The sequence below is a fragment of the Balaenoptera ricei genome, chromosome 1, assembly GCF_028023285.1.
Source record: "Balaenoptera ricei isolate mBalRic1 chromosome 1, mBalRic1.hap2, whole genome shotgun sequence".
In the NCBI taxonomy this organism is placed as follows: domain Eukaryota; kingdom Metazoa; phylum Chordata; class Mammalia; order Artiodactyla; family Balaenopteridae; genus Balaenoptera; species Balaenoptera ricei.
This window is the reverse complement of record NC_082639.1, coordinates 193,055,679-193,076,245: the sequence shown is the minus strand read 5'-3', so window position 1 is coordinate 193,076,245 and position 20,567 is coordinate 193,055,679. Positions and strand designations below refer to the sequence as shown.

The following is a 20,567-nucleotide window of genomic DNA, read 5'->3' as shown; positions in this document are numbered from 1 at the left end:
AACGCACAAATCTAGGCTCCAATCCTGCCTTGGCTGTTCCTTCCTGGCCGAGTGACCTCGGGCAGATCATTACATTTTTGGTCTCAGCTTCCTCATCCATAAAATGAGGGTAAGTTCCATACACTGGAGGGCTCTTTAGGGCTATATGTAACGCAGCCAGCTGCCTCACCCATGTTCATGGCTCCTTTCCCTCCTTACTAACAGGACCCTACTATTCAGGGCATCAATGTGCCTAGCTAAAAATCTACACTTTTCAAAGCCTCCCTGGCTGCTAGAGGTGGCCAGGGAGACACGAGCAGAAGATCAGTGCGTTTGGGGAAATTCTCTGTTCAGAGGCATTCCCTCTTCGCATACTTCCCCCTTTCCTCCTCCTCCCTGCCTAGAATACAGCCATGATGGCTAGAACTCTAGCAGCTATTTTGGACCATTAGGCAACCCATGGAAATGGAAGCCACGATCTAAACACTGTGAAGCTGAAAGACAGAAGGAACACAGACCCTTTGGTGGCTCTGGAGCTACGTGCCAGCCCTACCTATTTCTGGACTGTCTTAACTGAGAGAAAAAAAATAAACCTTTAAAATAAACCTAGTCAGTATTATTTGGATACGCTGTTATGTGTGAGTAAAGCAAGTCCTGATGTAATTCTGTACGGTACGAGCCCCATGCCTGGCACACGCTGGGGTTCAACGAAGGGTGGCCATTACCATTCTTCCCCAGGCCTCGTTCTGAATTAATCAGTAGCCCCTCTGTGCTTCAGTGTCTCCATCTGTGGGGATAACGTTTACCATGCCTGTGCAAATGGATTGTTATGGGGCCTAGTAAATGTATAAATAATCATACAGTATTATTAGAAGCGGTCCATCATAAGCCACCCCACCTGGCCAAACAAATGAGCACCACTTTTGTCAGGAAAAGAAACCCAGCGACCAGTCGGGCACCAGTCGGGCACCACCACCAGCCGTGTCCTTGCTGCAACACTGGCCTCGATGACATTTTTCATTTTCTTTGTGTCAGCTGTAGAAACAAGACCCAGTGGAGGAGCACCTATGCTGCACCCAAAGGAAAAGGTCTCTGACCACATTCACGCCATAGTTACAAGCACAGCTGAAGTTCTGCTCCAGGTTCACACGACACTCTGCCCGTGCCACCCGTTGGATGAGCTAGAAACCAAGAAGATATCAGCCGGCAACAGAGTGGAGACAAACACACATCTCCTGCTTCCCACAACGGGTGCCGCAAAACACTCACTGCTGGAAACTCTCAGAAGGGGGCTGTAGGAGGCTTCTGGGACAAGAATTAGCGTTCCTTTCGATTTGGGTTGAATGCCATCTTCCAAAAAGAGTGAACAGAAGAGATCCCTCCTGATACTTCCTGGGAAATCAGTATAAATGACGTGTGGGCTGTTTGTAACACGCGATTTAGCACGATAGCAGGGCCCTTACACTGTAACCCAGCTGCGAGAGCTACTGGGAGGCAAGGCCTAAGCACGCCCTACGGTTGCCTGACGAGCAGCTGCTGCCTGGCCGACACAGGTCAGGGCAAAAGCGTCCTCGCTGACTCGGGGACACGCTCCAGGAGTCCGGAGTCTCCAGACTGGAGCCTGCAGACGTGACTCCAGCGGCCCCCAGCAGCCTTACCTGCGTGGTGCACAGATGCAGCAGTGTCTGCACTGAGTGGCGCGGGGCGCAGGCGGCGGGCTGCCACCTGCCGCCCCAGAGCTGGAGGAACCAATGGTAATGAGTGAGGCGGCAGGAGGTGGGTTGCGATTGGCTGAGAGGTAGGGACTTGAGGGGCCACTACGTCCACCACAGGACGCACTGCAAAACAGCACACGGTCACTTCCTTCAGGACACGCTGCTCGCCACCCGCCCAGCAACGCCGCCCCACCCAGACCACGCGCTTAAAGGAAGGTGGATGGAGAGAGGGCACGACAGCTGGGAAGTGGAGGGGCCCAGCCCGGCTCGAGCCGGGCCCGGCAGCAAGCAGGCCTCCGTCCATCACCCCACAGAGGGAAGGCGCGGGGAGGAGGAGAGATGAAGAGCAACAGGAGGGAGCGGAGTGTGCGCGTGGAGTGGGGCTGGGGGGGGACAGAGGCTTTGGTACCAGAAAAAGGGACCCCAACACCCCCGACACAGTCATGCAACCCCAGCTGCTTCCCTGAGACAGAAGCAACACTGCCAAAGCTAAAGTGAGCCCGAGAACCTGCAGAGCGTTTGGAGCAGAGACTCAGGATTAAAGAGTGGAGAAGAGGACAGAGGCCAAAACGCCTTGGGAGGATTTAAAGGTTTAGGTCTGGCAAGTAATACTGTACAGGCAACAGAGGACAGCTTTCCCCTGTCTCAGCTGAAGACAGGTAGGAACCATCTCAACTGCGGCAAAAAATTATTTGGATTAGAATTTTTTAAAAAACTTCTTGACTATAATAGTAATGAAACACTTGAGGCAGGGGTGACCCAAAAAAGCCAGGAAGAGTTCTTCGACAAAAGATGCATTTTACTGGGCTGTTATAAAAGGAATTTCTGCCTAAAAAATAAGAAGGAAACTGAAAATGGAAAGTATCTGAGGTTTGGCATAGTCCAAGAATGACAAATATCTATTCACACTTTCTGTTTGAAACAGTGATTGTGTATGATTCGTTCCTTGTGAAAGATCATAAAATAAGATTTGTAAAATAAAAAAGTGCTTTAGGATTACAGAAGAAAAGCTTTGGAAGTCCAAGGTATAGAGCAAGCTGTAGATATTTTCTCAAACATGCTCACCTAATTAAGCATGCTTCTCACCCTAAAGAGCAGTGTCCCCTCTCCTCTGTTCACCATGATTATGCCAAACGACATCTATGAAACCAAATACTACCCACTCCATCCATCTGCTGATGACTTGGATCCAGAAGGCCACCAACCCTACCACAAAATAACACCAGGCTTGAACATTAAAGATGAAGATGAAGATGGCACCTTCATCTTTCCTAAGTTCTAGAACATTCTTTTCTTAGAGAAGTTTTCTTGGTCTTGGATCCAGCTATAAGGAGTAATAAGTTATCTATTCAGACTAAGGCCTCACCCTCAAAGACAAACAGGCAACAGCCTCATTAAAGCCAAAAACACGGAGGCCGTAGGACGAAGCTTCAGTGACATCAATGAATTGTACTTGCTCACTTTCAAAGTTGAGCCCTCTCTTACAGGACGTATCTGCAGAACTGAAGGGCGTTAAAAGGTGACAGTGGCTGTTTGATTTATGGCACAGTCCCCACATTCCGACATTAACTGGTTGACGAGATTATTCCTATCAAGCGAAAATAGGTTTTGATCCCAAACACACAGTCTGTGGCCAAAGCCTGTGTCTAGGGTAGCCAAGAATCACCTAAAAACCTACTGATGAAGGCTGTGGCATGACAAGGCAGTTGGAGGGGTTTGGTTAAGAGAGTACAAGTGAAGAAAGAATTCAGAGGAAGCAATGAGAATCAGATTCCTCCACATCAGCAGCAAAGTTCAAGTGGAAATATTAATTAAGTGTGTCTTATAGCTTAATGGCTCTGGCAAAGGTGCTTTGCTTGCTGGCTGGTACATGGCAAAGAAGATAACTGCAGAAAGGGGTATACAGATGAGAAAAGGGGAAGGAAACCCAGGTACCTTCTCTGCACCAAACTTGCGAGTTTCATATCTTGATGGATCTGAGGGCCATTAAAGTCATAAAAAAAAAAAACAAAACTCAAGTCCCTAAATTAACAGGCTTCAATATGAAATTTTTTTTAATGCAATTAACATCTGTCCCCATCCTGCCCCCGCTACACCCTTCAGGTCCCTCCCTGCCTCCCCCCAAAGCGTGACTTGAGATGAGGAAGGAGAGCTGGGTGAGGGCAAGGGTGAGATTTAAATTCAGCCCTGCGCAGAGTCTACTCGAAGTCCTATCGGGTTGAAGATTTTACAGGACTGAAAGGATGGAGTATATATTCAGATCTGGCTGTGGGGAGAATGTGGAATTAGCTTACTCTGATTCAGTTAGGGAAAGAAATTAACTTTGATTTAAAATTACTTAAGATGTTACTCCCAAGAAATGTAAAAGCAATTCATTCTTGATTCGTTTTCGTGGTGCTAACTGGGTGTAAACAGGCATGCAAGTTACTGCCCATCTGCCCGTGGCCAGAGTGAAGGAAACCACCGCCCAGCCCTGGAGCCTGGTACCTCTTCAGGTAGGTTGTCACGTAGGTGGAAGGAGCGGCCGTCTGCAGAGATTCGTTCCCCTCCGCTGCGTCCCTCCACAGCTGGCGGGCAGGGGGGCCGCTCCGCACCAGGTGAGCAGCCGACTCTCTGTGGACGCAGGACGGACACAAAACAAAACACTGGCCCTGCCCTCTGTCCAGGGCACGGCATAAACTGGGAGGGGGGCCGGACAGGCAGAGCGCATGTGGCTGCAGAGACAGCAACGGGACCCTTTTCCAGAGATAGGTGTTCGTACACCTGTCTCCCCGCACAGACGGGGGACTGGTTAAGGCTTCCCGTCTGCTTCCTTTTAGCAACTTCAAAGCCAACCCATCTCAGTAGGTACCAAGTCCTCATGGTGAGGATCTAGAGCCCTTTCGTAAGGAGAGGCCACTTTGTTCCTCAGTTAGAAAGCCTGGCAGGTCAGCCCGGTGTGGGTCGCTCAAAGCACGCAGAGGAGGGGCGGGGGAGGCAGAGAGAACGTGCGCCGCAGGTGAAGGCGCCTCCTCAGCTTCCTACACGGAGCGACGCCCAGGAGCGGCCCTGGCACCTCTTCCTAACCACAGCTGGCAACCCGGGGAGGTCCCCCAGGGCAGTCCTTCCCAAGCTTTCACGTGCCTTTCAGCCACCGAGGGGATTTGTGCAAGTGCCCATCTACTTCAGCAGGTCTGGGTGGGACTGAGACTCCGCATTTCTGACGGGCTTCCAGTGGCCCCAGTGCTGCTGGGTGGAGGACCGCACCCTGAGAAGCAAGGCTCTAGCCCAGGCTCTGCTCTGAGATGCAGCGACACCTCAACATTCCCATATCCGTTTTAACTGATGAGGAAGACTTTACTTACAAATTAGAAGTTGATCAATTCAATTAAATAACCACATTTTTAGTGTTCACCAGGGGACAGGCCCTGTCCTGGGCACGAGGAGCACCTGAGACTCCAGTGGACACAGACCCCACAGGCACAGAGCCAGCCGTGGACTAAAGCGAACCCACACGGGAGGGTCGACCTGGAGGGCGAAGCAGCGGCAAAGCGCGGGTTGAGGGCTAGGGGTCCTGAGCGGGAGGACGGCCGCAGGGCCCCCGTGTGCGGAGTACCTGTTCTCCTTCTCCTCCAGGTCGCCGGCGCTGCTGAGCCTCCGCGGCCCCAGTGAACTGAGATAGCTTCTGTTTTCTCTCTCCTGTAAAATCAAAACAAGGAACGCACAGGGAAGGCACAGTACTGACACAGTGTAAAACATTTTGGGTAAAAAAGCAGAACTTAATATACCTATATAATCTTATTTCCAGATTCAATACCAATTCCAGTTTGAGTGGTATTAAAAAAGGTCAGCATTCAAAGGCTCATTCCCAGCTCTCCTCCATTAAAAACCAATATGTAGGGAAATAATTCTCATGGGAAAAGCCAGGACCATCAAACAGGAAAGAGCAGCACAAATTACACCAAGCAGCAGCCCTACAGAGACAGGGAGCTTTTGAAAAGCCACAGACAGCAACTGCACTCTGAAGTTCTTTTCCTCCAAATGCAGCCTCAGGTACAAATGGGCCCCAGAGCTAATCCAGCCAACACACCTCGGGCCCGAGTGTCTCCGGAAACCCAGCACCGAGCGAGGGGTCTGTGGTTAAAGGAGACCCAGCCCCAGAGAGGTGCACCAAGCGAGCCCTGTGAACTCTGGAACCAGAGTGAAGACACAGAAACGTGCTCCTTCTGGATGAACAGTAGATGAGAAGGTAGCCGGATCATACATCAATTAATGAAAAAATGAGACACTAAAATTTTTTTTTCTAAGTGCTACTCTGCCTGAGCCTCATTAGGATTGAATGCCCAACCAAGGAACTCTGCTTCTAAACATAAAAAGAATAAATTACTGTTATTGGTTCAGAGGAACCTTTTAGGCCATATCCAAATCTTCACGCTTCTGACTCACTTTTTTGCCCTAAGTAAGGAGGGTAAGGAAGAATGAACAGAGGGTATATGCCAAAAGGAAAAGGGGTTTCTTTCTTTCTTGGCCAAGCAAATAATAGCAAGCAAATAGCTACACGATTAATCAACATGCCTGTCTCCTTTTAAAGACTCTGTACTTCCAAAATCAAATTAGGGACTAAAGAATGTTTTCCTTTGTTCCCGAGGTTGAACTGTCACGGAAGGAAACTGCACCTTTTCTCTGTTGTCCAGCACAGCGGAGATGCGGGGGCTGGAGGCCGAGCGGTGGATGGACGCGCCCCGGTCCCGCAGGGCCTCCCTGGACCTGGCCGCCTCGCTCAGCACGTCCTGGCTGCCGGTCTTCCTGAGGCCCAGCCTCCACGAAGACGGAGACTCATCTCTGGGCTCTTCCGGCTTGTTGAAAAGGCCGGAGAACTACGAGGGACGAAGCAAAGGAAAGAAAGGTCCTGATGGTTCTTTCCACCCCCAGCTGAGCTCCGTGGGGCGATGTGGGGCGGAGCAGGGAGAAGCACGCGGCAGGCCAGGCGCCGCGGCCCTGTCCCACCTGGCAGCCGCCAGGCCCTGGCAGGGCTCCCTTTCTGCTGGGCCAGAGACAGCCTAAGAGGCTCCCACCTGACAGAGCTGCTCTGAGGAATACAACAGCGGGCTGAGTGCTGACCCAGGCCTGGTGACACGCCCTCTCCTGTCCGCTGAGTGCCTGGGGACAGGACACCTCACCTCTCCAGGCCTCAACATGCCCATCTGTAACCCTCTCCAGGCCTCAACATGCCCATCTGTAACCCTGGCAAAGAGCTTACCCCTCTTATACCACGTGGACACTGGAAAACACAGGGCGGGCCAGGTGTCGCTGTGTTTCAAGGTCCTGTGATGGGACTGCGGTAAGCTGGTGGAAGGTAACACGCACACAGATGCTAAAGGCCACTCCACTCAAATTCTGACTGCTTATTTCAAGACAATGGTTTATCTGATCGAGGGCAGCAGTTCTAAGCATTTCAGATTTCAGCGAGCAGCAAAATTAAAAAGGAAAAAAAAAATTGTACAAGTCACAGAGTTGCCAGTTTTTAAATTTTGCCAGGAGAACAGCTTTCAGAAATGGATTACCATTTCCGGTACCATCATTTCATTAAAAAAAAAAGAGAGAGAAGTAATTTTAACATTAGAAAAGAAAGCTTCATGGAAAGCTTACATTGTCCTTAACCATCTCATCTTGCTATAAACCACAGAAAACATCACAGACTAGTGTCAGCCTGAAGACCAGGCTGGGGCACATCTGGTCTACAGACCATCAGCCGTAGGCCTCTTCCTGGGCCGTGGGGGGCGCTGCTAGAAGCGTCGGTCTTTCTCCAGAACCAGGCCACCTCTACCGCCTGGCATAGTGAAAACGCAATAGAAATGTAAAACCATGCTTAGATTTTTCTTTTACCCGATCATCTGAACGGATATATTTACATACTCCTTCCAGCTTCAGAGAATCAATCCTGTCGGCTCTTTGTAAGCCACCCTGGTTCTGAGGGGAAAAAATGTCTTTCCCAGCATTCTTTTAGCAAAGTGGAATAAGTATGGGTGTGCGTTTGTATCTTTTTTAATTTAGTACTTTTCCTCTTAAAAAAGCAGGCGATTTAGTCACGCGCAGAAGCAAGGGGAGCGTGCAGGACTAAGAGGCTGGACGCTCCCAGAAACCAACGCGCAGCTGAGCCTCTACTTCCTCGTTTCCACAAGGACACCAGAATCCCACCTGCACGTTCACGAGGCTCTAAGAAGATCAGTAAGTTAACATGTGCAGAAGCACAGAGCTTTCCAAGAGCTGCACTCCAAAGAGCTCGGGCCAATTCTCCTCAACATCAAGCCCCCACGCTGTGGGGCGGCGTCATCGCCAGCGAGGAGCCCGCAGCTTCTGAGCGGCCTGGGGAGGCGGCAGGGGGCACTCATGTATTTCAACAAGTGCTTTCAACCTCTGCTCTCTACTCATCATCGACTGTAAAGACTTAACTCAGGAAAGTAAAATGTAACACGAGAAGTAATAAAAGAAGAGCAGCCATCAGAACAATCAAGGCTGGACGCTGGCTATCTTCCCAGCCCGATCTGAGCTTCACATACGCTCACCTCAACTTCAGATACGAAGAAAATAGGCAACTGACAACATTTCCTTGGTCCCAGGTTACTAGGGCCTGTGTCATCTAAACACACTGTAGCCAAATTTGTTTGGTGATGGCTTTATAGTTTTATTTTTTTTTATTAATTAATTTTTTTAAAAAATTTTTGGCTGTATTGGGTATTCGTTTCTGTGCGAGGGCTTTCTCTAGTTGCGGCAAGCGGGGGCCACTCTTCATCGCGGTGCGCAGGCCTCTCACTATCGCGGCCTCTCTTGTTGCGGAGCACAGGCTCCAGACGCGCAGGTTCAGTAGTTGTGGCTCACGGGCCCAGCTGCTCCGCGGCATGTGGGATCTTCCCAGACCAGGGCTCGAACCCGTGTCCCCTGCATTGGCAGGCAGATTCTCAACCACTGCGCCACCAGGGAAGCCCTATAGTTTTTTTAAATATACTGTGGGCAAAGTCATGGACACAAACATTGTGTCCACTCCTCCAAATCCATATACTGAAGCCCTAACCCCCAGTGTGATTATACTTGGAGACCAGGTGGTTGTCTGAGAGCCAGGAAGAGAGCCCTCACCATGAACTGAACCTGCCAGCACCTTGATCTTGGACTTCCGGCCTCCAGACTGTGAGACATAAATTTCTATTAAAGCCACCCTGTTTGTGGTATTTTGTTATGGCAGCTGAGCTGACTAAGGCAGGAATATAAAGATGTGGTACATATATACAATAGAGTATTACTCAGCCATAAAAAAGAGTGAAATCATGCCATTTGCAGCAACATGGATGGACCTAGAGATTATCATACTAAGTGAAGTTAAGTCAGACAGAGAAAGATAAATATCATATGATATCACTCATATGTGGAATCTAAAAGAAAGGATACAAATGAGCTTATTTAGGAAACAGAAATAGACTCACAGACATAGAAAACAAACTTATGGTTACCAAAGGGGAAGGGGGGAGGGATAAATTAGGAGTTTGGGATTAACATATACACACTACTATATACAAAAATAGATAAAAAACATGGACCTACTGTATAGCACAGGGAACTCTACTATTTTGTAATAACCTATAAAGGAAAAAAAAATCTGAAAAGAAAAAGATATATATGTATGTATAACCGAATCACTTTGCTGTACACCTGAAACTAACACAACATCGTAAATCAACTATACTCAATTTAAAAAAAAAAAAAAAAAAGCATGAATGTACCTTTAAGGCCTTTCTAACTGTATGTTACTGCAATAGTGGGAAATATCCAAATTAATTCCAAAATACTCACTCTCCTGGCTGAAGAGGTGGAGGAGGTGCTCTGCGCCGGTGCTGGTGTCGGCTCTGCGGCACTACTCTTGCTTTCAGAGTCGGAATGGTTGACGATGGCTCCCGGCTTTTTATCTGTTATTTAAGACAAGAGAAGCAACAAGTACAAGGATGAAAACCTTATCTGTGTGTATGTGTACTTTTCAGCTAACAGAAAGGGTTTACCCATTATCAAAACAGATCACTAGGGCCATGTAATGCTTGGATTCAAACTACTATGAAACCTCTGGCAACCACTGTCTCTTATAAGAAAACAGACTCAAGTGGAATTCCTGTCTTGAGAGGCGCCAATTCTAATTCCCACATGTAGAGCTGACAACCTTCTCCACACTATATAAAATTCACATATAAAATTCATCAGTAAGTACAAGGTAAGAATCTACTGTTTGGGGGGTTGGGCAGGAAAAGCCAGAGAAGGTACAAGACAGACCTTGCTTTCTAGGCAGTTACAAAAAGAAGAGACATACGATGCAAAATAACCATGGTAACAACACAAGGTCAAAGACGTCCGGCGCTGAACTGGTTGATTTAAATCAGCAAGCGCTCCGGGGGTTCAGAGAAGAGGCAGATCCCCTGAGGGAGGGAACGTAGGGAAGACGCTGTGGAGGAAGCTGGAGGGCACACAGCAGCAGGAGGAAGGGCGGGAGGGACGGTGAAGGGCCGGGAAATCACAACACCCACGTCCTCTGGTCAGGAAAGAGGCAGCCACCAAGTAACAAGGGCTCTTGGGGTCACAACAGGAAATAAAGCCAGAAGGAGGGTCGTGTAGGACACTGTGGTGACATAAGCGGGAGGGGTCCCTCACGGGGCGCTGACAGAAGCCCCGTCTGCCTGCGTCCAGTGGCTGCTGGGCCTCTGGTCCCTGGACTCCAGAAACACAGCCCCAGGGTAACCCCCTCATGAACTACGGGACAGTTTTAAGCCACATCCTAGATGTGGGGCACTGGGCAAGTTACTTAGCATATTTGAACTTCTATTTTCTCACTGATAAATCAGGGACTCAAATTCTTGTCTTGTGAGTTGCTGTACAGATTAGAGATAAAATGTTTTTAAATAGCATAACTCAATATTAAGTCCCTAGAAAACAGTTTATTATTATTAACGTCACTGTCTTTGTGGCTATTGTGAATCCTCAAGGCAGTCTTTGAATACAATCTGAACGTCTCTACCCCCAGGAAATGGACCTCACTGCCAAACCTCACTGACACTGTCACAGGCTGACTCCAGGTGAGTCCACACCCTGTGTGGTACCCCTCATACTGACTCCGGGCTTGGCCCTGTGACTTTCTGTGGCCCCTGGGACATTAGCAAACGGGACACAAGCAGAGGCCTGGAGAGTGCGTGTGCGCGGAGCTTGCCCTCTCTGATGAAGGCTGGAATTCAGCTGCCATGTGGAGCAGGGCCTGGCCTGCCTGATGGCAAGAGACACACGGCCCACTTGCCCCAAACGTCCCGGCAAGCCACCAGGAAGGGAGAAGGCCACCCCTCAGCCACGCACCAACTCATCGCACTCGTGAGTGTGCTGGCACTGCCACACGGACAACAGAGAAGCCGCCCCGGCAGAGCCCTTCCCAAATTACCAACCTGTAACACTGGGTGCGTACAAAGAGTTGTGTTACCTGCCACTAAGTTTTGGGATGGCTTGTTATGCAGCAGTAGATAAGTAATACGTCAAATAAGTAAAAGAAAGGGAAAAACAGAAATCCAAATCAAACTGCTTACATTTACCTCAAAATATAATTAACATTCCTTACAACTACGGTTGTATGTAACACACATGGAAACTGTCATTTTATGAGGCTGCACCTGTGGAGGTTTAAAAAGAGGAGAATGCACTCAACAAGGGCCTGCTCAGTGTGCGCACGGGTGCCAGGCGGCACCTGGAGGTTCAGGCACCACCCGCCCCCCACGCCCCCGCCGGGGTGTGCTGAGCACCGGCCCTGCACAAGGCCCGGCGTCGGGCACCAGGAAGGACGCGGAGGTCAGCAGGACACACGGTGTGTCCCAGTGCTCCCGCAGCTCGCTGGTGGGGGGAGAGCAGAGCAGACGAGAGGAGAACCGAGGTAACGCTAACGCTAAGTAGTCCAAGCAACACAAAGGCTCCGACCACAGCTACAGGAGTCAGAAGAGGTGAGAAAACCTTGTAGCTGTGACGACAGGGCTTCACAAAGGACGCTGCTTTGAGCCGGGCTCTAGTCAGGAGTAAAATGTCCACAGACAGAAGTGCGCAGGGAAGCTCACTGCAGTCGCCAGCTTCTGAGACTGACCTGCTGGCGCCTCCGGTCTCCTCCTCACTCCTGCCCGGCCTTCCTGACGCAGACACACACATCCTCTGGGAGCACCCCTCCTCCACCGGCTCCATCTCACCTCCCAGACCCAGTATGTAGCTCTTCTGTGACAACCCCTCCCCTGGGGAAATCTCGCCCTTGCCCCCAGCGTTAGCTTTCTGCCCCTGCTACTCCGAGGAGTCCAGGTCAAAGTCGGGGGCTCGGGCACACCACCCACAGGTGTGAGACCTAAGTCACCTCACTTGCGGTGTCACTTCCGTTCTAAAAAGTGGAGGCAATAATACATCACCTCGGAGTGGGGGTGTAAGGATTAAATAAAAATGTGTTACGTGTGTCGCAAATTAAAAAGCCGTATACAGGGACTACCCTGGTGGCACAGTGGATAAGACTCTGCACTCCCAATGCGGGGGTCCAGGTTCAATCCCCGGTCAGGGAACTAGATCCCGCATGCTGCAACTAAGAGTTCACATGCCACAACTAAGGAGCCCGTGTGCCGCAACTAAGGAGCCCGCCCACCACAACGAAGACATGGCGCAACCAAATAAATAAATAAATAAGCACTACATAAATGTGAAGTGTTACCATGTTCTGTGAGAACTGTCCCATGTGTAGATGTACTTTTGATGTATTCGTGGGAGGAGGTGAGCTCTGTGTCCTTCTATTCCGCCTCCTTGATCTCCACCCTAAGGTGTCACGATGAACCCCCAAACTCAATGCAGTTTGAACACCATACTAGTGAACACCATTGGCTGCGTTTACCTCTCTCACGTGACATGGGCTTTACTCATGTACACGCCTTCCTAGCCTCCTACGTCCCCGAGATACATTCAGCAAAACGTTCAGTGGATGTGGCTGCCTGTCACGTGCCAGGTGCGGTGCTGAGACCTGGGAGTGACACACTTGGAATTCCCAGCCCAAGGTCGCTGCAACCGAGAGGAATGAGCAGTGCTGGGGTCCACACGGGGTGAGCGCACAGGGAGGGGTCCCTCCTCTGCAGGTTCCCGTACAGGAGAAACCTAAAGAAGGACTCTTCAATCTGGCAGACCCTACAGCTTCTGCCAGAAACCATGCAATAAACATCTGATGGCCAGGAACAAATGCTACAGCATGAATAACTGTTCAGGGGTAGAGCACTCAGGCTCGTCTGGGAACCCCGGCGATCTGGCTTGGATAGCACACACCCGCACTTACAGACGACACTGGAAAGGTCAGCGGGAGCTAGACTACGAGAGGTCTTGAAGGCCGGGCCACAGGGCTTGGGACTCACTCTGCAGGCAGAGTCAGGAAGGTGGTCCTGGAAGGTTCCTGAACAGGAGTGCAGCATCATCAAGGGGTGCTGGGTGTTTCACCCCAAGAGCAACGTGGCGCGGGGCTGCGGGGAACAGGAGACCTGAGGCCTGGGGACACATCGTGGGTAATTCCAGCAGCCCCGGCGGTGCCCTCCCGTTCCGCCAGCGCCTCGGTAGCTAACACAGTGACCCGGCACAGAGCAAGTCTAGATGCTCGTTCCAGACAATGCTGGAAGCCTAAGACGTGTAAGCACCCAGTAAACAATACAAATATTAAAAAGATGAACATGTATAGATTTTGACAGATGCTACACTGGCATTTCCAGAGCAAGCTGTGCCTGCTTAAGAATAGCAATTCAAGACTCAGGGAACAAAAGGTCGTCTCCTACACTACAAACCTAGCTGGGGCCCGTCTGTTCTACAGAAGCAAGGGTCTCTAACTTCCTCTGAGAGACGGAGACATGGACAAAGGCAGTGCTCTCTTGCAACTGAGAGAAACCATGTCAGTAAAGGCAGACCCACTTTACGGGAGCTGGGGCCCAGGAAACAGAAAGAGCTGCACATCTTCGTGATGGGCAGCTGGCTAGGGCAGAGTTCAGAGGGAAACACAGACTTTACTATTGATATAAACTGAATGTGGACTCTTCCCTCTAACTCGGTCCTCTCACTGAAAACACTGCATCTTCTCGCGGACACCAGTCTGGAGAAATAACATGCCGGTGACTGCAGGACATGGGCACGGTGAAATCTTAGTTTATCACGAGCTCCCAATTATCCATGAGAACTACTCTGTGGCAGATGAACCTCTACTCAGCAAAACCCCCATGTCTCTTCTCTAAGTGTTTGCCTCACTGTGTATCAAAACCCCAGGCTAATGTATAGCCTGGCACTCTGACCGTGCTCAGCACCCAACTCTCACCGCTGGGGTTCCTGTCTCGCCACATAACAAACTTAAGAAGCTCCATATGATGTGTATCATCAATAAGAGTCACAAAGGTAAATATGATTTTGTTCCTTCTTCAATCCCCAAATCAGGAATTGAAGCAGCTTCACATAATGGGAAGGAAAAAGAAAAAGACTTGGAGGTTCTGTTTAGGGAATCGGTTCCACCTGAGGGCCCTGGCATCACCTGCCTTGTGACAAGCAGCGACCCGCCGTGCTCTGGGGACAGAGGGTCTCAGCATCACCCGCCTCCTTCTCGGTTTCTGACTCAGAAGCCTCATCTGCACCTTCGTCCTCGTCTGAGCTGGAGCTGCTGGATTCTTTGTTTTCATCCTCCGTTTCTTGGGGCTTCGGTGTCTCCTCCTCATAGAGCATCTTCTCTTTGCTAAATTAAAGATGACAATTTGAGCGTAATTCAGAAAGGACACACCATTTCCTACGCTCACTGGGGATCCGGTATGAGAAGGACAAGTCTATGAAGCTCTGTGTGGAAGCAGTAACAGAAATATATTCAAATCCTCCTTTACATCCGTATTCTTCTGAATCCTGGGTTTTCTGCTGACTAAGCGTTAGTATGTGATTTGAGAGTGTGATGGAAGAAGATCCAGCCTGTTTAACACACAGGAACAAGGAGGGCTATGCATCTTCATGATGAGTGAGCAGGTAAATATTTTTTAAAAATCATTTAACAAATGTTTACTGAGTGTTTCTCACACGCCAGGACCATGCTAGGCAACAGTATGGTGTAAACAAAACAGACACGGCCCCTGAGCTCAGACCTTCTAGTTAGGGAAGCAGTTGGGACTAAGAACCCTTAAGCTGGGAAAAAAGCAATGCACACAGTCTCCGTTAATTCACAAATTTAAAACACGTCCACCCACTCTCAGTGTCCCTCCACAAGTCAATGCCACTCACCTCCTTGCCCCTCAAACATTCCCACGTGTTTAAAGATCATTTGGCTACAAACACGGGGTCTCTTCACTGTATAAATTCTCAAGCTAAACGTGTCACACTCAGCAGGGCTCATCGCATTTCTCAAACCCAAATATCTTACTTCTTAAAGAGTCTACCGTGCAACTTGCTGTTCAGGTCTGACTCAATGAGCTTATTCCGTGTCTCTTTTTCACTTCGAAGCTGGAAATTGAGAAAACAGAAAAAAGGGAAGACGTTGACTATTGGTAAAAAATCAGCAGCCATGAGAAAAACTAAAATGGCCCTGTTACTGGACCAACACCAAAGGGGAGGAGAGAACTGGGGAGAAGGGAAACACATCAGCTGTGTGCTGTGTCTCCTTGGAAGATAATGACAGAGAAAGATCCTCATTCAACGAGAAGAGGAAATCCAAAGCGTTAGAGCTTCAGTGAAAACTGCCCCATCAAATATCCAAACCCAATCGTCCCAAAAAACCTAGGTGTAAAGGATAAAATGCCAGAAGTACCTCTGAAAGAACTCTTTATGATCCATATACTGAATTAAGTTGGCAACGGTTCTAAAGAAGAAGCAGGTGCCAAATGGGAAATAAGCCCTTGGAAAAAACTGTCCGGTACTTAGACACATGCTCTAGAAAAAATGTACTTAAATCCCTGGACCCCAAAGTTATGCAGGGGGCAAAGGCAGGCACCATTCCCAGTAGCATAGAAATGTTATTTAGTGAGGATATTACCCATGTTCAAAGACCGAACCACGCTGGGTAAAGGATACACGAGAACTCTCTACTATTTCCACAATGTCTTTGTAAGCTTAAAAATTATTTCAGAATAAAAAATTTGAGAAACAACAAACACCTAACCATGCAAATTATAATCTTATATTAGGAAGGCTGCTGCTGCTCAGAAATAGATTCCAGCTGCTCATCAGAGGAGACAACTGAACCGCAAGCTGCGCCTGCGCTCTGGGTCTGCAGCTTTCCCAGCCAGCCCTGAAGAAATGAGCATCTCCACTTCCCACTCCAGACGGTGCTGAGCACAGGGGAGGGCAGGACAGCTGATCTGTCCCATCACTGAACCACACGGGTCTTTCATTCAGAACTGCTCTCAGCTTCTCACATTCTCCTGACCTTGAGCTCATGTGCCCTGAGCCACAGCCCATGCAAAGGAAAACACAAGGAAAGCTAGTGATTTTTTTCTGTCCTACTCTGCTTAAACAGGAGATTCTCAAGCCCCTAATGTGATTGACTTTATCCTCCTCACCTAATTACTCCTCCCTCTTTCAGGCAGAGTGTGACTCACTCCCTGTTCACCCGCCCGAGTATTGGCAGGGTTTTCCACCCTGCAGTCTGGACGTGGGTACCATGCTTACATGGTCCTCCTGTGCTGCACTAAGCAGAAGGGCACAGACAACGAAACCATCAAAGATCTAGAAGAGGGAGAAAAGGACTGAATTTTGGATATTTGATGAATGGAATAAATATGAATCACTGACCAAGCACTGTCCAATGCCAAATGTTTTAGTTTTTGTGGGTTTGTTTGCTTTTTAAGAAATATATTCCCCCCTGTAATCGATGTTCTGTCAACAAAGAAGTCCTTTCAGTCCATAAGGAAAAGTTATGAGGGGTCCTCTACCCCTATTTGCAAAAACTTCTGACTTGAACACACCACACTCATTTCCTAGAGCTCAAGGGTAACTAGAGTCGTCGTTGTCATGTTTGCCTTTCAGCTGCTTGAAGGCTCTAAGATAATGAGGAGATAACAAGCGAACTTTAGCAACAACAGTGTCTGGGATATTTTCTTCTAACAGACTGTGGATATTCCTGGAGGGAACCACTGCCATTGCTGGAATGCAGGGACGTCCAACTCCACTCTCAGCGGACAAACTACAGCTGGTGTGGCCTGTGGTGAGGACTGTCCCCCCAGACTCACCACGCTCTGCTTCTTCTGCAGCATCTCCAGGTGCTCCACGAGGCCCTCGTCAGCCACATCAAATGGTGTCTGGCCCTGGCAGAGAAAAGGGGCGCCATGACCAATCGGAAGCAGACGCAGCGATCACGGGACTTTATCAGAGAACTAGGGGATGTCCACTGTATGCCTCTGACTCCAGTGACAGCTGCTTCACTGACTAGTCTACTCGACACCGTGGTAATACCTTCATCTATCACAGAGGAAACACAACAAGAAACAGCAAACCCTAAAATACAGGGCTTTATATTTTGTAAAGCTGGATGGAGGAAATCACCACGTTATTTCTAACGTTTATTGCCTCTTGGCAAATGATCAATTGAAATCTCTACTTGTACCTATTCTAAAATGCTCTTAATTGCTATGATAAATTCAACAAAGGGCTCTTAGAAGCCTCAGAAGGAGGTCCAGGGCATGGGTGCACTAAAGACTAAGTCACAGGAATCATCTCCCTTTAAGTGAGAGAAGGGTTACCTCAGGAAACAGCACAGTTAAGGACCCTAACCCATAATGTGAGAATGAACCCTGCGTCAGGAGAGATGGGAGGTAGATAAGAACATCTACTAAGTAAAAAGCCATGTCTCTGGATTCCTAGAAAATCAGTAGATGTAGGGATAGAAGCTGCAGGACTTCTATATTGCTTGAAGTGAGGCTGAATAAGACTACTTTCAGCCAAACTGCAGGATCTCATCATTATAACGTTTTTTTAACAACTGGATGTGACTAGGGCTCAGCTATTAAGTCTTTGAATTAAAAGTAAAACCAAAATATTTCATAGTTCACCACAGATAGTGGCCTTGGGCTTCCCCACTGCTCATTTCTGCTAAGGGGAAAAATATCTTTTTTTTTTCCCGTTTGTTTGTTTTAGGGGCTTCAGCATAAACAGAATCAGCAGACCGGCTCAGTGGAGCTTTATTTCACAAAGCCAACATGTCTGCGTGGATAACGGGGCGGGAAGCAGAACTACAGCCACCAGGGATGCCCAAGCCTGGCCAGCAAGCCTGGTCACTTAGCAGGGACCTGAAGCCTTTTGTTCCCGAGCCCCGTGAGAGGGTGGCGCTCACTAACCAGTTTGCTCCTGACGTCCATGTCACAGAGGGCTTCTGCCAGGATGGAGCACGCCTCCTTCACCCCCCAGTGTGCGGCGGCATGGAGCGGGGTCCAGCCGTCGCGGTCCTGGACATTGAGCTCATAGCCAGCCTGAGTCAAAAGTCTGAGGAGAAACCCCAAACCAGCCATTACGTGCTCGGTGGCAGAGCTCCGGGCCACACCAGCGGCCACCCAGCTGGCGCTTCAGGCCCTGCCCTGCGCCGCCCCCCGGCCTCTACGGCACAGTCGGTGCCAGCTGCTGCCTGAGAGCCGCCACGGGTAAGCTGCAACCACCCTGTCCCAGAGGCCGCGGCGCTCCCTGGCACACCCGCGTCATACCACGCAGGCACCCGAGGCCGGCCAGCGCCTAGCTCAGCTCCGTCGGGGGGGTGCTGTCAGCTTTGCAGCGCAGGCAGGGGCTTTCGGGCACCTGATTCTCTCACTCCCTCACCAGCTCTCTGGCTGGTCTTCCCCGGACACCACGCTCGCACCTCCGACTCCACGGGAGTACGTGCGGGGGCCGCTCGCTAACGCTAAGGCTACAGCCCAGCTGTGTGCGTGGAGGACCGCGTGACTCTTGAGGCCCTGGCGGCACCGGGCGGGCGCAGGCGGCCTACGCTGTGGGCCTCCAGACGCCGTCCAAGAAACGAGCACGTGAACACGCTGCCAGGCAGAAAGGTGCACCGACACTCACCACGCAGACCAGGAAGCTCGTACTGGGTGGAACACGAGGCAGTGAGAGCATCTGGCGACAAGGACACATGCGGTGCCGCCAGCAGCCCAGGTACCGGGCAAGCCCAGGAGCAGGGCCACACAAAGCGGGGAAGGATGTAAAGGGAAAGGGGAGCAGGCAGAGAAGAGTCCAGGTTCCTCGTGTACGTGGGACCATCCTGCTCCAGCTGGATGCTGCACGCTCGAGACCTATGTCATTAGTCTAACGAGCCAAAGAGGACCAAAAGGACTGCGAGTCTGCTCTGTACTGCATGTCACCAGGAGAGGAGGTGCCAGGGATGCTAATGACGAACTGTGGAGCTGGAAGCGGTCACGCAAGGTCCCCTTCAGGCCAGTCCAGCTCAACTCTGCCTCACGTCAGACCCGTCAGGAGAAGCTAGAGGGCGGTGTGGCGGGAGGAGGGAGGTGAAGAGTACCAGCAAACACAGAAGGAGAGACTGTGTGGCCCAGGAGGGAAGCAGCAAAGAAACGCAGCACAGCTGATGACCTAATCCATCCCGCGTCCAACCAACTCCTCTTCTCCCGGTCAGTGCAGCCCGGACCACGTGCGTGGACGTTACCTGAGGACCTCAGAGTAGCCCTTGGCGGCAGCCACGTGGAGGGCAGTGGCCCCTGAGCGCGCCTGCCTCACATCCTGTATCTTCCCGCTGTTGAGCCACTGGCGGGCGTCCTGCAGCATCTGCTGTTCCTCTGCCTTCCTCGACTGTTCGAGATCGACCCCTGCAGAGACCAGATCCAGACGGCCAGCATCACCAAAGGTCCCTTAGGTTCAAGACACATCCTAAATACAACCACTAATGGCAGTTTAGTCATCAAGTGGGGCAGTCTTCAGATTTATCTTCATTTAGAAGAGCCATGACATTTACCGACTTATCAGTAGTTTACCGACTTATCAGATGGCAGATCCACTAAGGGACCACACTTAACAGTGTTTTCAATTTTAAGAACATAAAAACCAAAGGGGATATAATTTTATATTATAGTATTTGTACAAAGTACACATTTCAAAGTCCTTTTACACGTTATACCATTTTAGTTTCCCCACAATCCTTTGAGGTAAATATAATAGATACTACTATCCCCACTTAACAGATGAGGAAATAAACATACAAAGGTCAGGTGCCTCACTCAAGGCCACAGGACACATCAGAGCTGTCACCAGAACGCTGATATCCTAGGTCCCCGTCTGCTCCTCTTTTCCACTCACTACTCCTTAGGATTGGTATCAAAAATCTTAGTTTCAGGTATAATATACTTTAAAAAATTAACGACCTCTGAAGTTCATCTCCCTGTGTAGGGAAATACGCTGACTGAAGCTATATGCCCTAGAGCCGAGGAGTAGGTGATGCACAGTGAAACTTCCAAGGGAATGTGGATTTTGTTTCCCTTTAAAACATTATGGACGAAATCCCAGGGTGCCTCCCTTTAGCCAACAACTCTGCAACCTCCGTGTCAGTGAAAAGGAGCTGGGCTGGGGTATTCCCTGTTGCGTAAGACAATGACCTGTTCCTAGGACAAACACACCCGCCCAAGGAGTCTCACACTCATTGGTAGGCTTTACCTGTGCACGGTCTGCTCCCCTCCTTCTCAATTCTTGAACGAGACCCTGGGAACTACCTGAGGATTACCTGTCTGATTTGAGGAGATGGATGGGGGGAAGAGGTAACTGATTTATTTTATTTCTTCTTTTTTTTTTTTTTTTACAGCTTTATTGAGATTTAATTGACATATAACTTTGTATAAGTTAAAGGTGTACAACACCTATATATTGCATGAT

At 49.7% G+C, this 20,567-nt stretch overlaps 1 protein-coding gene across 10 annotated transcripts in view; it reads right to left on the bottom strand.

The window, feature by feature from the left end:
- The window catches only part of PPP1R12B (protein phosphatase 1 regulatory subunit 12B), a 204,967-nt gene that overhangs the window by 120,630 nt on the left and 63,770 nt on the right, over positions 1-20,567 (bottom strand). For 7 of the 10 annotated variants that reach the window (XR_009506602.1, XM_059943491.1, XM_059943495.1 and 4 more), the window contains 9 exons: positions 19,351-19,510; positions 18,038-18,182; positions 16,934-17,008; positions 15,130-15,209; positions 14,267-14,460; positions 9,519-9,631; positions 6,350-6,550; positions 5,290-5,372; positions 4,182-4,307 (listed from right to left, as the gene is read on the bottom strand). Coding sequence is in view for 9 of the 10 variants with exons in the window: in XM_059943491.1 (XP_059799474.1) it covers positions 4,182-4,307; positions 5,290-5,372; positions 6,350-6,550; positions 9,519-9,631; positions 14,267-14,460; positions 15,130-15,209; positions 16,934-17,008; positions 18,038-18,182; positions 19,351-19,510 (1,177 nt within the window). In the remaining variant the exon portion in view is untranslated. Of the gene's footprint in view, positions 1-1,640; positions 1,818-3,629; positions 3,671-4,181; positions 4,308-5,289; positions 5,373-6,349; positions 6,551-9,518; positions 9,632-14,266; positions 14,461-15,129; positions 15,210-16,933; positions 17,009-18,037; positions 18,183-19,350; positions 19,511-20,567 lie in introns of those variants that run through there. The other 3 variants (XM_059943523.1, XM_059943535.1, XM_059943543.1) reach the window with 3 other exon arrangements.